This window comes from Carassius gibelio, chromosome B22 (genome assembly GCF_023724105.1).
Source record: "Carassius gibelio isolate Cgi1373 ecotype wild population from Czech Republic chromosome B22, carGib1.2-hapl.c, whole genome shotgun sequence".
NCBI lineage: Eukaryota > Metazoa > Chordata > Actinopteri > Cypriniformes > Cyprinidae > Carassius > Carassius gibelio.
Genome location: NC_068417.1, coordinates 2,210,761 through 2,225,111, shown reverse-complemented (window position 1 = coordinate 2,225,111; position 14,351 = coordinate 2,210,761). Strand labels below are relative to the sequence as shown.

The following is a 14,351-nucleotide window of genomic DNA, read 5'->3' as shown; positions in this document are numbered from 1 at the left end:
AACGAACTGTAACTCAGGGAATATATATATAGTAAATGCATCTTGATTATTTAATCATTCACATGATTTATAATGGGAGGTCTTGTCACTATATTGGAGGCATTTATGAATGCAAATGTTTAAGTGTTTAAATGTTTTATTTTTTTTTAAGTCTAGATCTAGGCACGATGAGTAGACAGATTACTGGATCTCATTGTTCTTCACGAGTGAATCAGATTGCTGCTCTACTGCAGCATAAACACTGTACACTCAACAAATTGACATATTTTTTCAGTGTAGTGTTACAAGGACATTTTTAAATCCTTGCCGCTGGATGTTTTTTGTGTGTTTTGTATAAGAGATTGCTGATTGAAAAAACTTATTTTTGACTTTGGTAACACCATCACCAGTATTTCTCATCTGTCAGCTAAAACATCCTGGTAAATATTCAGATTATAACTGAAGTGTTTTCTCTTTATGCAGTCTGAAGAACAACTGTATCACAGAAGGAGGTTGTCATGTTCTGGCTGCAGCTCTAAATTCAAACCCTTCAAATCTGACAGAGCTGGATCTGAGTGAGAATAAACTAGGAAACCCAGGAATTAGGATCATCTCTACTCCGTTTGAAAATGTACAGTGTAGACTGGAAAAGCTGAAGGAAGTATTTTAAGTGTATCCCATTAATTACCCAAACTCAAGTGACCCACCACAGTTTAATGTGAAATTATTTTACACTTCTCATTAGGACTGCACAATTAATCAAAATAAACTTGATATTGTGATATGGGTCAGTGGCTATTAACTACAACACAACTCACATAGTTTCCCATTAAATTACATTAGCAGTCATTTGGGAAAAATGTTAGTGTGTACTGATTTCACTCTCAGCCGGAAGATTGACTGCTTCGTTTTTCCATCAACTTCATACAAGCTAAACTGATGCCACTTTGTTCATTCTTTAAGTGAACTTTTGCCAGTGCACTAGTGATCAGATTCACTGTTGAAGCTTGAACATCAGAATAGAGCACAGAGGACACATCCGGTGTGTAACGTCTGTGAGATGTCTGAGTCGCAGCGCTTGTCTCTGGAGCTGCTGGAGACAAGGCCTTGATTTATACATTTATAAAATATTGACAGATTGATTTTTTTTTCTCTCTCTCTCTCTAAGAGTGGTGTTTATCAAGATGTCTCAACATGAAGACCGTACTTGTGTAGTGTTCTTACACACTGCATTGAAATGGTTTTCCTTCTTTCATCGGGTCATCTTGCAAGTCTTTGGCTGTACATTGCAGGATTTTATCAGTTGCTCTGATTAAACATTTTATGATATTGTGCTTTTTCTACAAAACCCTCAGAGATTTTCTGGTACAACACACTTTAAGCTAAGGATTAAGGCTGAGGACTGTATCTCTAGGAACTTTTAATGTCTTGGAAATCTTTATATAGCCTTAGACTTTCTAATTATTTGTTCTCTGTAGCATCTCTATAGCATTTGTAAGATCTCTGTTAACTTTGCAATTTTTGCTACTCAACTTCAGCTCAAGTGTGAGCTAACTTTGGGTTTCTAAAGGCTTAATTTTGCTTTGAGACTATTTTATTTGCCTCCATGCAAATAAGTGATAAATTGTGATGAAATGTTTGTCATTAATCACTTACCCCCATGTCGTTTCCAAACCCGTAAAAGCTTTTTTCATCTTTGGAACACAATTGAAAATATTTTGGATGAAAACCAGGACTCTTGTGACTGTCCAAAAGACTGCCAAGTAAAACCACTATGTTGAATAGGGGTTGAATAATTATGATAAAGCTCTGTTATTAAAATCGTATAACTCAAAAATATTGCATTATATATTGACTCCCTTTTAGTATGACAGTGAACTGTTATAGATGGGATTTTTATTTTATCCTGGCTCTTTATAAAAGCTTGTATTTGTAAAGTGCTACAATCTCTAAGGGGTTGAGTAATTTTGATTGACTGTAGGTTATAATTGTGGAAAATTAAAACTGCAAAAATTAAAAATTGCATTTGTTGTAGTTTGCGTTCCCCAATATATAACTTTACCCAGCTTTACTGTGAAAAGAGTCCACTCAGGTCAAATTCCTGTAGTGCATCTTTTTATTTTCTTCATTCTAGAACATGTAATTGTGTGACAATCTGTGTTATAATGAAGAATAACATCTTTTCTAATAGGCTTTCAGACTGCAGCATCAGTGAAGAAGGTTATAAAGCTCTGTCTTCAGCTCTGAGATCAAACCCTTCACACCTGATAGAGCTGGATCTCACAGGAAATGATCCTGGAGAATCAGGAGTGAAGCTGCTCAGTGATTTACTACAGGATCCAAACTGTCAACTCAAGAAACTGAGGTGAGACCTGATGAAATAATGCTGAATAAGTTATACACGTGTAAATTATTTATATTATATATATAAATATTAGTATATTATTTCTCTAATTTAGTAAGGTATACAATTTATTGAATCAAAAATTTTCAAAATGATCAAACATGAAAGATGAGATTCTGCAGCTTCTGTTGTTTTGATGATAAATGTCAGCACAGTTTAGTTATGTTAAAAGTTACGGTCCCACTCTATTAAGTGGCCTTAACTACTATGTACTTACATAAAAAATAAGTACAATGTACTTATTGTGTTCATATTGTATTGTAAAACACTTTTGCTGCTATTGAAGTGGGATAGGGGTAAGGTTAGGGAGAGGGTTGGAGGTATGGCTAAGTTTAAGGGTGGTTTAAGGTGTAAAGTATGGGTCAACAGTGTAATTCTAAATGTAATTACAGAAATTAAATACAGATGTAATTACATGTAGTTTTTTATAAATATAAGTACAATGTAGAAACATGTATGTACACAATAAGTACATTGTACTAAATTATTAATTAAAACGTAAGTACATAGTAGTTAAGGCCACTTAATATAAAGTGGGTCAAAAGTTACAGCTTAATCAGACATTTTGGGTCACTAGCTGTGCTGGTATTCAGTATTTCTCTGCCATGATTGTGTTATTTTGGTCAATTCCCATGAAAAATATTCAGTTTGAGGAGTTATCCTGACTGTTTAAAAGTTACTGAATGCACTGTACATTAATTTCCATCAAGCTCAGATTCACAACACTGTAGATCACTGATCTAGAATAGAGAACTGGATTGCTCATGACGTCGTGAAAGTGAATCACCATATTGGTAATCCCTTTTGTCTGTGTAAATGTTCTATTGAATTAATTGGAAATTGTATGATTTTAATGAGACCTCACATAAGTCAGCGTTTTTAAATCTGAAGTATCCCTGTACATTCTTACAATGCAAACACTCAAGGGAATTTCCTCTACTTATTAAAAAGCTACGTTCATTACAGTAGGGAACATTATGAACAACATAAACATCAGACAGACACGACCTCATCATATAACAAATGACAAAGTGCTCATTCTGAAATCTTTAAAAATAGATTTATGCTTCGTAAACACATAGCTTTATTCGCATTGAACAGTTATTTATTGTTTATATAATTCTGTTATAGTGTTTTTATTCGTACAGTAGGTGCTAACTGTAAATGTTTCAACAAGAGTTTCGTTAACAGCATTCATTTTGAAGCAGGTAATGATTTAAATGGTGGTTAAATTATTATTATTGTAGCATACAATATTTTACATGGAAACAGTAGCTAATGCTAGTAAACATATTTGCGCGATTTTGGAGAGTCTGAAATAGAGGTCTTGACGGGTCCAAAGATTTGTGCCAGAATCCGAAAGATATCCGTAATGTACTACACTGAACCGACCCGGACAAGTCTATTATTTCAAAAGCTGGACCCAAACCCATCTGGAAGACAAAGCCCCGACTGGACCCGATTGAAACATATTCCACCTTAATTTGCTATTGCTAGCCAATAAACCTGTTCCGAAAAATAAAACTTTTTGTCTTCCCTAATTTAAGGAGCCATAATCTCTCTTCTTTGTACCTGACTGCCTGTGATGCATTACAATCCTCCGACAAGAAAGTTATCCATGTTATTTTTCTCATTATTCCAAGTCCAAGCTCAATCCACTCATTATTTCAGCTTCAAAAGTCCACTTGATGTCACGGTGATGGATGACAAATGCAGCTGTGCACATGTACATTCTGACTTGAGTTAACTCGCATAATAACTTGGACTTTTTGCCCTTTTGAACTATAATAACGATCGCTCGTTCAGTGCCATGGCCGCTCTATCTATCATCTCTGTGCTCTCTGCTCTGCGTCGAGTCTGAATCTGACCACTAAAACTTTGATTAAACGGTTCATTTATATTATTATAAAAATGGGCGGTTTGGCTGTCAAAGTCATTGTGTCCCTCACTGGTTGCCATAGAAACCTTGCTTTTTTTTGGCTCATACTTTTCTTTTCCTAATTTTACAAGTGGCAAGTTACAAAAAACAAGCAGTGTCTGATCACAGCCGGGTGTCCCCCGAGTCTGATGATCGCACAGGCATTACACACAATGTTAAACAGACACGGGACCCGAGGTAATATATTCGGACCTGACCCGGCTGATCATTTAAAATATAGACCCGAACCCATTCGGGTCAACAGGTCTCGGGTGCACTGTGAAGACCTCTTGTCTGAAATAGATGTTGCTCAATCAGGACATTAAAATTATAAACACCATAATTTATTCAGAGAATAACTGAATACAGACAGTACATACATGAAATTAAGCTGTAATATATATAAAATATAAATTAAGCTTTTCATTTTAGTAAAGAACAATATTAACAGAAGCTATTGTATTATTCATTGTATAGTCAAATCAATTTCTGATACTAATAGGTTCATATTTAATAATTCCTGAATAATTATGTATATAAAGAAATAGGCTATATTTTGTGTTGGATCAGTTACCTGTGTCGTCAGTGCACAGCAGACACACACACATAAACGGTTTAAATGTATACTTATCCTGCACAAAAAAACCTTAAACTTTGCAGATAACATTAAGTAAAAATTAATTTACATACACACAACATTAATCCTGTTTGATTGATTTGCTTCAAATCAGGTGATTTTAGGTCAGTGGTTTGCATGTGACTCAATGGTGCTCTCTGCTGGTAGGGAATAGTAAGATGGCTGATCAAACACTTCTGTTGGCTTCAGTGACTTTTGGCAGTTTGGAACGTGATGAGTGACCCAGTCATATATAGATCAGTGCTGTAGATCTACTACAGCAGATCTATCACAGGCCACAAACATGTGATGTGTGTCAGGAGAGGAGCAGTGATACACACACACACACACACACAGCTGTTTGAACCTGCAGAATTACTGTCTCATCAACAGAGACTTCAGTTAAATAAAACTATCCAGAGATGGTCTGAACCAACTGTTTAAACTTGAACTATAGCTTTTCATTACCAACAATGTTTGATAATCTTTAAATGTTTTGTGATGCAATGCACATTGAATTGATTCCAGCTTCATCTTCTCTTCTGCAGGTTTTTGGGTCCTGCTGCAGATGAAGGCTGTCAGTATGTGACTGGAATTGTGGGTAAAAACCCGTTACTCCTGAGAGAGCTGAATCTGAGTGGATATGAACTAGGAGACACAGGAGTGAATCAGATCTCTGCTCTACTGCAGGATAAACACTGTACACTCAACACACTGAAGTGAGTATCTTACATCATTTCACATGTTACTGGACTAGTAATGTTACAGTCATCTATTTTAATTCTCATTCGAGTCCGACCTCACGTTATAAAGCTTGGAAGAGCCAGGGCATTTTTTATATAACTCTGATTATATTTGTCTGAAAGAAGAAATTCATATACATCTAGGATGTCTTGAGGGTGAGTAAATCATGGGGTAAATTTCATTTTTGGGTGAACTATCCCTTTAAGTGCACAGGGGGTGAAGAAAATAACGTGAACACATTAGAAATAGACAGTATTTTATTAATGTGTTTACCATAATTTGCCTTTAATACAGCTTACAACATTCTTAGAATAGATTCATACAACTTTTGAATAGACTTCAGTTAAATTCTGTCTCTAACTTCTGCTGTGACTGCTGAATATGATCATGTTTTACTGACTACAAACTGAGGATTGAAGACTAATTGAAAAAAAAGTATATGTGTGTATGTGCATGTATGTCTCTATATTTAAATTTAATTTCATAAAGGCAGGGTCAGTCTGGTTTCCACTGTCACTTCTGGGTCTTCCTCTGGGACAACGGCCAGGGTTTTTTTGGCCAACTGGGTCTCTGAGTTTAGGTTAGAGGAGGTTTTGAATGAAGGTGGAGTTTCGATGCATCTGGAGAGCATCAGTGCAGAGGATCATTTCATAAAGTTAAAGACATTAATAATAATAATAGCTCAGATCTCACTTTCAGACAGCAGAAACTGTGTAGGCCTTTACAATTAAACTTAAGCAATTAAATTTAACAGATGCTAACATTGTCTATACTGTATATGTTTGTGTAAGAGAGACTTGTAAAGTTAGTTGGTGTGTGATCAAACATTTGAAAGTTCTGCTCATACAGCAGGTCAAATACACAACCCAATATCCAATCATTTCACTTAATAATACAAAAAATACACAAACATTTATCTTTTATACAGTGGGACAGAACTGTTTTCATTGTGTTTATTAATGAGACACAACAGAAATAGTTCTGTGCTGCTGTATCAGAACATATTCATAGTGTTTATTGATGCTTCATATCGTCTCTCTGTCATCAAACACCAGATTAATGAATGTGTAACACAACTGAACAGAACCGGTCCAGACTGGGCTTTATTCTGTGTAGCCATTGCTTCTTCAGTCTGACCTGTTTCAGAGAAATATTACTGTACTTCACATCTACACGCACAGACAAACCTACAGTTTTATTTAGATGTGCAAAGCTGAATCTGTGTAGCAAAGCTGATCAAGTCACTGGACAGAGCAGAGCGAATGCATTTACGTTGTAGTGATGTGCAGACCAGAATCAGTTTAAACACAAATACACAGCAGTCAGGACTTTTTAGACAATATGATCCGTTTTAGACAAAAGATGAAATAAGAATTATATGACAGAAATAAAAAAATAGGAAAGATTTTAACACCTTTCACACAAGGTTGTTAGGAATTAAAACTTCATTGTATTTCTATCAAGAATCAGGATAAATTGTACATAAATCATGAGAAGTGAAAATAATTTGATTAAATGAACAACTTGTTTGTTTTTCTGTTTTGAAGACCAAATTGTGGAAAATGATCCAAAGATGTTCAGACACTCTTCCTCTGTTTTTGGTTTTATCAAGACATTGTGACTTTATTAAATAGTTTTCTTCTATCGTCTCTCTCTCTCTCTCAATGAAGATTAAGATGCTGTGATTTGACAGATGAAGGTTATTCTGCTGTGACTTCATGAACATAACGTGTCTGATTCATTGTGTTTTCTCTTTCTGTCTTCAGTCTGTGTAGATGCAGTATTACAGAGAAACAGTGTCTCATCCTGACTTCAGCTCTGAAATCAAACCCATCACACCTGAGAGAACTGAACCTGAGCGGGAATAAACTACTAGGAGACTCTGGAGTGAAACACCTCAGTGATCTACTGATGAACACACAATTCAAGCTGGAGAAACTACAGTTAGTATCATTATACTCTACAGTAGTTACACTGAGATTAAAGATTACTGTTTACTTTCAGGAAAAGAAAAGGAAAGGATGTGACGTGTGGCCAAATCTAGTGTCACTGTCCCATACTCTGAACATCTGGATTTAACACACACACACACACACACCGTGAACAGACACACACACCGTGAACAGACACTCTCTCTCTCTCACTCTATCTCTCTCTCACACACACACACACACACACACACACACACACACACACACACACACACACAGTGAACAAACGCACACTCTTTCTCTCTCTCTCACTCTCTCTCTCTCACACACACACACCATGAACAGACACATGCACACTCTCTCTCTCTCTCACACACACACACACACACACACACACACCATGAACAGACACACGCACACACACACACACACACACCTTGAACAGACACGCGCACACTCTCTCTCTCTCACTCTCTCTCACACACACACACACACACACACACACCTGCAGTGCTGAGGAACAGTTGGGGTTCAGTTCTTGCTCGAGGGTCTCATCTCAGTCAATCACCGGAGATCACAGTAATTCAGTTCATTAATGGACCAAATATTTTTTTTTATTCACTCAGACATGTACAGTAAAGAATGACAATTACAAAAAAAGTTAAAAATGTCTTTAAGTTGTAATTGAGAAACATAATTTTCTTGATTTCTCACATTTAAACTCAATTTTCACATTTAATGTTATTTTAAGTAGTTCTGTAGTTCATCCTGTATCTTAATCTACTTATTTAATCTTTTTTCTTCTGTTTTTGTTTATGGTCATTGTGGCGAGTGGGGCGGGGCCGAGAGGCGTGGGAACGAGGAGTGAGGCCAGGTGTAGTGATTGAAGATGAGCTACACCTGCGCCCCACCGCCAATATCGAGTCCCACGTAGGAGATGGAAAGATATAAAACAGGAGCGACGACCGTGAAGGAGGAGAGAGGACTATGGAAGCATATGGGTAGCATTATTCAATTTGGGATGTAATATGCGAAATGACAATGCAATATGTAAAATGGCAATGCATTTCTGTATTTACATTTACATTTTCCAATACATTTGTGCAATATTTGGTGCAAAATGAAAATGAAAATTAAATTACATAATTTTCATTTGCCATTTACTACACCAGTTTTAAAATGTAAAATGAATATTAATTTTAACGCTTTATAAGTTGCAAAATTAAAATGAAAATGTATTACAGAAATGATTAGATATGTCTAACATGTTAAAGCAAAAACTGTGGCAAAATGATCATTTAAATGCTATTTTTCTTAATTGCATTAACACTCACAGTCAAGACACTTACGATTGCATTTTCATTCGGTGTCCCGCAATGAATGTAGCAAAACTCAATGTGCACATTGAAAATGCATTCCGAGCCGATCACGTGTCCCCGCCCTCGCGCCACGTCAATCATTGTGTGAACAAGGCGGGGCTTACAGAAGGTCAGAGACTCAAGTCTCAAGAAGAGGATTCAATCAAGTGAGACAACATGGACAAGACAGTTGGTCCGTGTATGTTTTGATCATTTCGGTTTATGGCTTCAATATTTCATTCGGATTTGTGGGCGGAGCTGAAACGCTGCTTTCATCTGATTGGTCGAATCGGATCGGTTTTCATCTGACAGCCTTCAGCTCGGTCTTGTCATTCTTTCAGACAGAATAAGAGTCAGTGCGAGTGAAGCACTGAAATGTCTGAAACTACGCTCACTGTTAATTAGCATAATATTTGAATCAGATGTAGCTGGGCAAATTCGTGCTGCTGAGACCTGCAAATTATTTCTAGGTTGTAGTATTGTATGAATATTGTCCCACTGATAAAAACAGTGCAAATAGTTCTGTCCCTTTTGATAACAGTGAAGTGGAAATTAAAATCAATAATAGACTGAACAGTTCCATGTCTGTAACATTTACCACTCTCATCTTTTAAGTCATAAGGAACTAGGTATGTGTGTGTGTGACATTAATAAATAATTGTAAAAATGAATATAGTTACATTTCTAAATAAAAATAGTAAAATTAGCTCTATGCTGCTCAGTGCTCCTGTAGCCTACCCCAGAGCGCCCTCTCGCGGCTGTAGACGGTAATGTTTTCTCTTGGTCTTGAATAAATGTGACATATAGTCCAGTGCGACTTATATATGTTTTTTTCCTCGTCATGACGTATTTTTGGACTGATGCAACTTATACCGAAAAATACAGTTAACATTATTATTGTTATTTATTATGAGAGTAATTGACACAGACTAGAACTTTAATGTTTCACCCAATTCAGCTCATATCTTTAGACTCGTCCGACTCGTGTTGCTTGTATAACTGGCCAGACTTACCTTCCCAAAAAATCCTATTTAATTTTATTTCATAAATTTAACTATATTTATTTCCACTTTACTGTTATCCAAAGGGAAAAAACTATTTGCACTGTTTTTATCAGTGGGACAATATTCATACAATACTACAACCTAGAAATAATTTGCAGGTCTCAGCAGCACGAATTATATGCCCAGCTACATCTGATTCAAATATTATGCTAATTAACAGTGAGTGTAGTTTCAGACATTTCAGCTGAAGGCTGTCAGATGAAAACCGATCCGATTCGACCAATCAGATGAAAGCAGCGTTTCAGCTCCGCCCACAAGTCCGAATGAAATATTGAAGCCATAAACCGAAATGATCAAAACATACACGGACCAACTGTCTTGTGCATGTTGTCTCACTTGATTGAATCCTCTTCTTGAGACTTGAGTCTCTGACCTTCTGTAAGCCCCGCCTTGTTCACACAATGATTGACGTGGCGCGAGGGCGGGGACACGTGATCGGCTCGGAATGCATTTTCAATGTGCACATTGAGTTTTGCTACATTCATTGCGGGACACCGAATGAAAATGCAATCGTAAGTGTCTTGACTGTGAGTGTTAATGCAATTAAGAAAAATAGCATTTAAATGATCATTTTGCCACAGTTTTTGCTTTAACATGTTAGACATATCTAATCATTTCTGTAATACATTTTCATTTTAATTTTGCAACTTATAAAGCGTTAAAATTAATATTCATTTTACATATTAAAACTGGTGTAGTAAATGGCAAATGAAAATTATGTAATTTAATTTTCATTTTCATTTTGCACCAAACGTTGCAAAGATGTATTGGAAAATGTAAATGTAAATACAGAAATGCATTGCCATTTTACATATTGCATTGTCATTTTGCATATTACATCCCAAATTGAATAATGCTACCGATATGCTTCCATAGAGGACCAGGCCTGGGCCGTTATTTTATGTTTTGGTTTTTATTTGCGCGCACCAGTCGTCCACTGTAACGATAAGAACTTCCTAATCATCCGGAAGAAGGAGGCGGGAACCGGCGCACAATCAAAATGAACCTTTAATATTCAAAATAAAAACAAAACAACGCACCAGCCCCTGTTTTATATCCTTCCATCTCCTACGTGGGACTCGATACTGGCGGTGGGGCGCAGGTGCAGCTCATCTTCAATAACTACACCTGGCCTCACTCCTCGTTCACACACCTCTCGGCCCCGCCCCACTTGCCACAGTCATATAATAAGGTTTTTGATAATGTTTTATTTATTGCACTGTATGATGTTAACACATGATGAATTAATCTCACATGAACATAACGTGTCTGATTCATTGTGTTTTCTCTTTCTGTCTTCAGTCTGAGTTATTGCAGTATTACAGAGAAACAGTGTCTCATCCTGACTTCAGCTCTGAAATCAAACCCATCACACCTGAGAGAACTGGACCTGAGCGGGAATAAACTACTAGGAGACTCTGGAGTGAAACACCTCAGTGATCTACTGATGAACACACAATTCAAGCTGGAGAAACTACAGTTGGTATCATTATACTCTACAGCAGTTACAGTCAGATTGATTTATCAGGGCACATGATTTATTTCCAAAATGAATGTACCCTTGTGATCTTTAAAGGTGCCATCTGTAATGTTTGGCAAAAAAAATAAAGTTATACTCCACATTCCATACCAGATGGGGGCAGTATGCCTCAATAAAGTGAATTGGTCTACTCTAGAGTAACAAACGAGAAACGGCATAGTCTCTATGCTCCGCCCCTACTTTCACAACAACACTACAGCCATAGCTGAAGCCTTACTGTACGGTCACACCGCCGGCGTCTAGAGCGTCAAAAATCGCTCTTGCCGCTCTGCTCACGACGCTGCAGAAAGATTTGTGAGTGCTCAGACGCTCTTAACGTAGATCGAATGCTTATTTTGTATTTAAAGCGGCTGCAAAGCAAACAAGCTTGTTGATCTCGTGCAGACTAACCACAAGGAGTTATAAGTTAACCTCATTAAATATTGTTGTGGACGAAATATTAGGCTCCTTTACTTAAAATGAACAATCTCAGACACCTTGGTCCACGTATCACTTTTAATTTATTTATTAACCATAGATTAATACAAACGCTAAACAGCAATAATCAACCTGTCCTTTATTCTGCTTGGAAACTAATGTGCCAACTCTCAAGCATTCACCGTGAGACACACGCAATCGACTCTTTTCACACGCTTTCACGCCACACATCAATTTTCTAACGCACAGAAAAACCACGAAGCAAAGAGGACACGGAGACCAACAGACTAGACACAGGGTTTCCGCGGGGTTGTAAAAGGTAGTAAATTAAATTATGCCAAATTAAGGCCAGTAAAAAGTAGTAAAAAGTAGTAAACGTCATCTGACGAGGTAGTAAATTTTCGAAGCCCCATCTAACTGGGTCTATATCATGGGTGTCCAAACCGCGGCCCGCAGTCCAGTTTTTATTGGCCCGCAGCCAGGGTCCGAAATTAACAAGCCCCAAGTGCGGTTAGATTTTCCGTTTGGCGACAGTGAAGCGCCAGTCTCGGCGTCTGGTCTATTTTTTGCGCTAGCCGCAAGCGATCCGGGTCAATTCCGGAAGGAAGTCACACCAAGAAACACAAGACAATCTGGTTAATTGTCAAAATATAAGCAATTTTCAAATTAAAATACTGCGAGTGACAAATGTGATCATAGGTGAGAACAGGCAGGCGGCGGACCGCGCGTGATTTTCCGTTCTGAGTCGCTTCGGCGTCCGGTGTGAAACAGGCTTAATCTCAAAAGGCTATCCGCCACACTGGCGGGTGAATGTTCATCATACCAAAATAGTAATAAAAAGATATTACAATTTCCTTTTGTAATTTTATGATGCCTGGAAAATTATTTCAAATCTCCTGCGAATCTATAGCGAGCGAGCAAAAGCGCGCATGCAAACTGTGTAGCGAGCTGTTTTCATTTCTGAACAGAATTTTCTTTATTTGTTACATTTAAAATAAATTTGAACATTTTAATGTTATTTTTAAGATGCTTCTGTTGTTGATCCTGTATCTTAATTATATTATAAATCACAAACTCCTTTTTTTTTTTTTTTTTGGTCTGACTAAAGATTCTCTAGACTTGAAATGTAACTAATATCCTATTTTTTATGGCTGTGTAATTATTTATTTATTGTTTTCAGGTTTTAACATTTTATTTATTGCACTGTATGATGTTTACTCAATATTAATTTAACTCACACATGAACATAACGTGTCTGATTCATTGTGTTTTCTCTTTCTGTCTTCAGTCTGAGTTATTGCAGTATTACAGAGAAACAGTGTCTCATCCTGACTTCAGCTCTGAAATCAAACCCATCACACCTGAGAGAACTGAACCTGAGCAGGAATAAACTACTAGGAGACTCTGGAGTGAAACACCTCAGTGATCTACTGATGAACACACGATTCAAGCTGGAGAAACTACAGTTAGTATCATTATACTTGTAAGGTCCAGACACTCGGCCCAAGGAAGGTATCCGGTGCAGGATGAAGGTTTCCTGTGTGTTCTGTCTTTCAGCGTGTAGAGTTATTCATTTTAGGTTAAACTCAAATCTGACTCCATTTTAGTATGACCTCGAATTTAGGTTGAAATGCAAATTGGTTGAATGCCTTTTTAATTAATATTCTTCTGTCATTTGATTATTCTAGTTAACTCTATTTTTATATTAACTCATTCATTCGGGTGCTCATGTTTCTAACAAGGATACAACGTAATCTACTAGTCAATAATTACAGAGTAAGACAGAATAGAATCAAAATGTAACAATTTATTTACAGTCAGGTAGATATGTATTTTGCCAATTACATAATCACAAATCATAAAGCACAAATCATATCAATACAAAACATCAAATTCTCAAAGATGAATCTAAAAGTAAAATATGCATACCTGACCTTAGAAAATACATAGTATGAAGTGAAGAGACACACAACACACCACGGGCTTTCTGGCTACAGAAATCGCCCTGATCCTTTTGCTGCAATCCTTTAAATACCTCAGACCAAGACAAACATCCCCCGAGATGAAGACAGAAACTAACAATTGGAATTTGCATTACCTCAGGTCCCAAGCCTGGGTGGTTTTACAACTCAATGGGAACAGGGGGTAATTTACATGGAGGACCCTAGGTAAGGGCACTCCCATCACAGTAATCAAGATATCTCTTGACTCTTCAGATCTGTATTATCTTCTTATCTACTTTTGTAAGATTGAGACCATTGTACCAGTTGCACTGAGACATTTCCAATGATACTAGACATGAGTGTTAGTATTGTCTGTTTCTCAGGAGATCAAAGTATCTCAGGTTCTTTCGTCCTTACATACTCTACAGCAGTTACAG

General features: G+C 37.0%; 1 protein-coding gene across 1 annotated transcript in view; it reads left to right on the top strand.

Annotated features, from left to right (window-relative positions):
- LOC127987559 (uncharacterized) overlaps positions 1–14,351 on the top strand; it is a 1,718,354-nt gene that overhangs the window by 1,502,761 nt on the left and 201,242 nt on the right. The window contains exons 75-77 of the mRNA XM_052589927.1: positions 7,428–7,604; positions 11,317–11,493; positions 13,260–13,436. Of these exons, the coding sequence (XP_052445887.1) occupies positions 7,428–7,604; positions 11,317–11,493; positions 13,260–13,436 (531 nt within the window). The remainder of the gene's footprint in view (positions 1–7,427; positions 7,605–11,316; positions 11,494–13,259; positions 13,437–14,351) is intronic.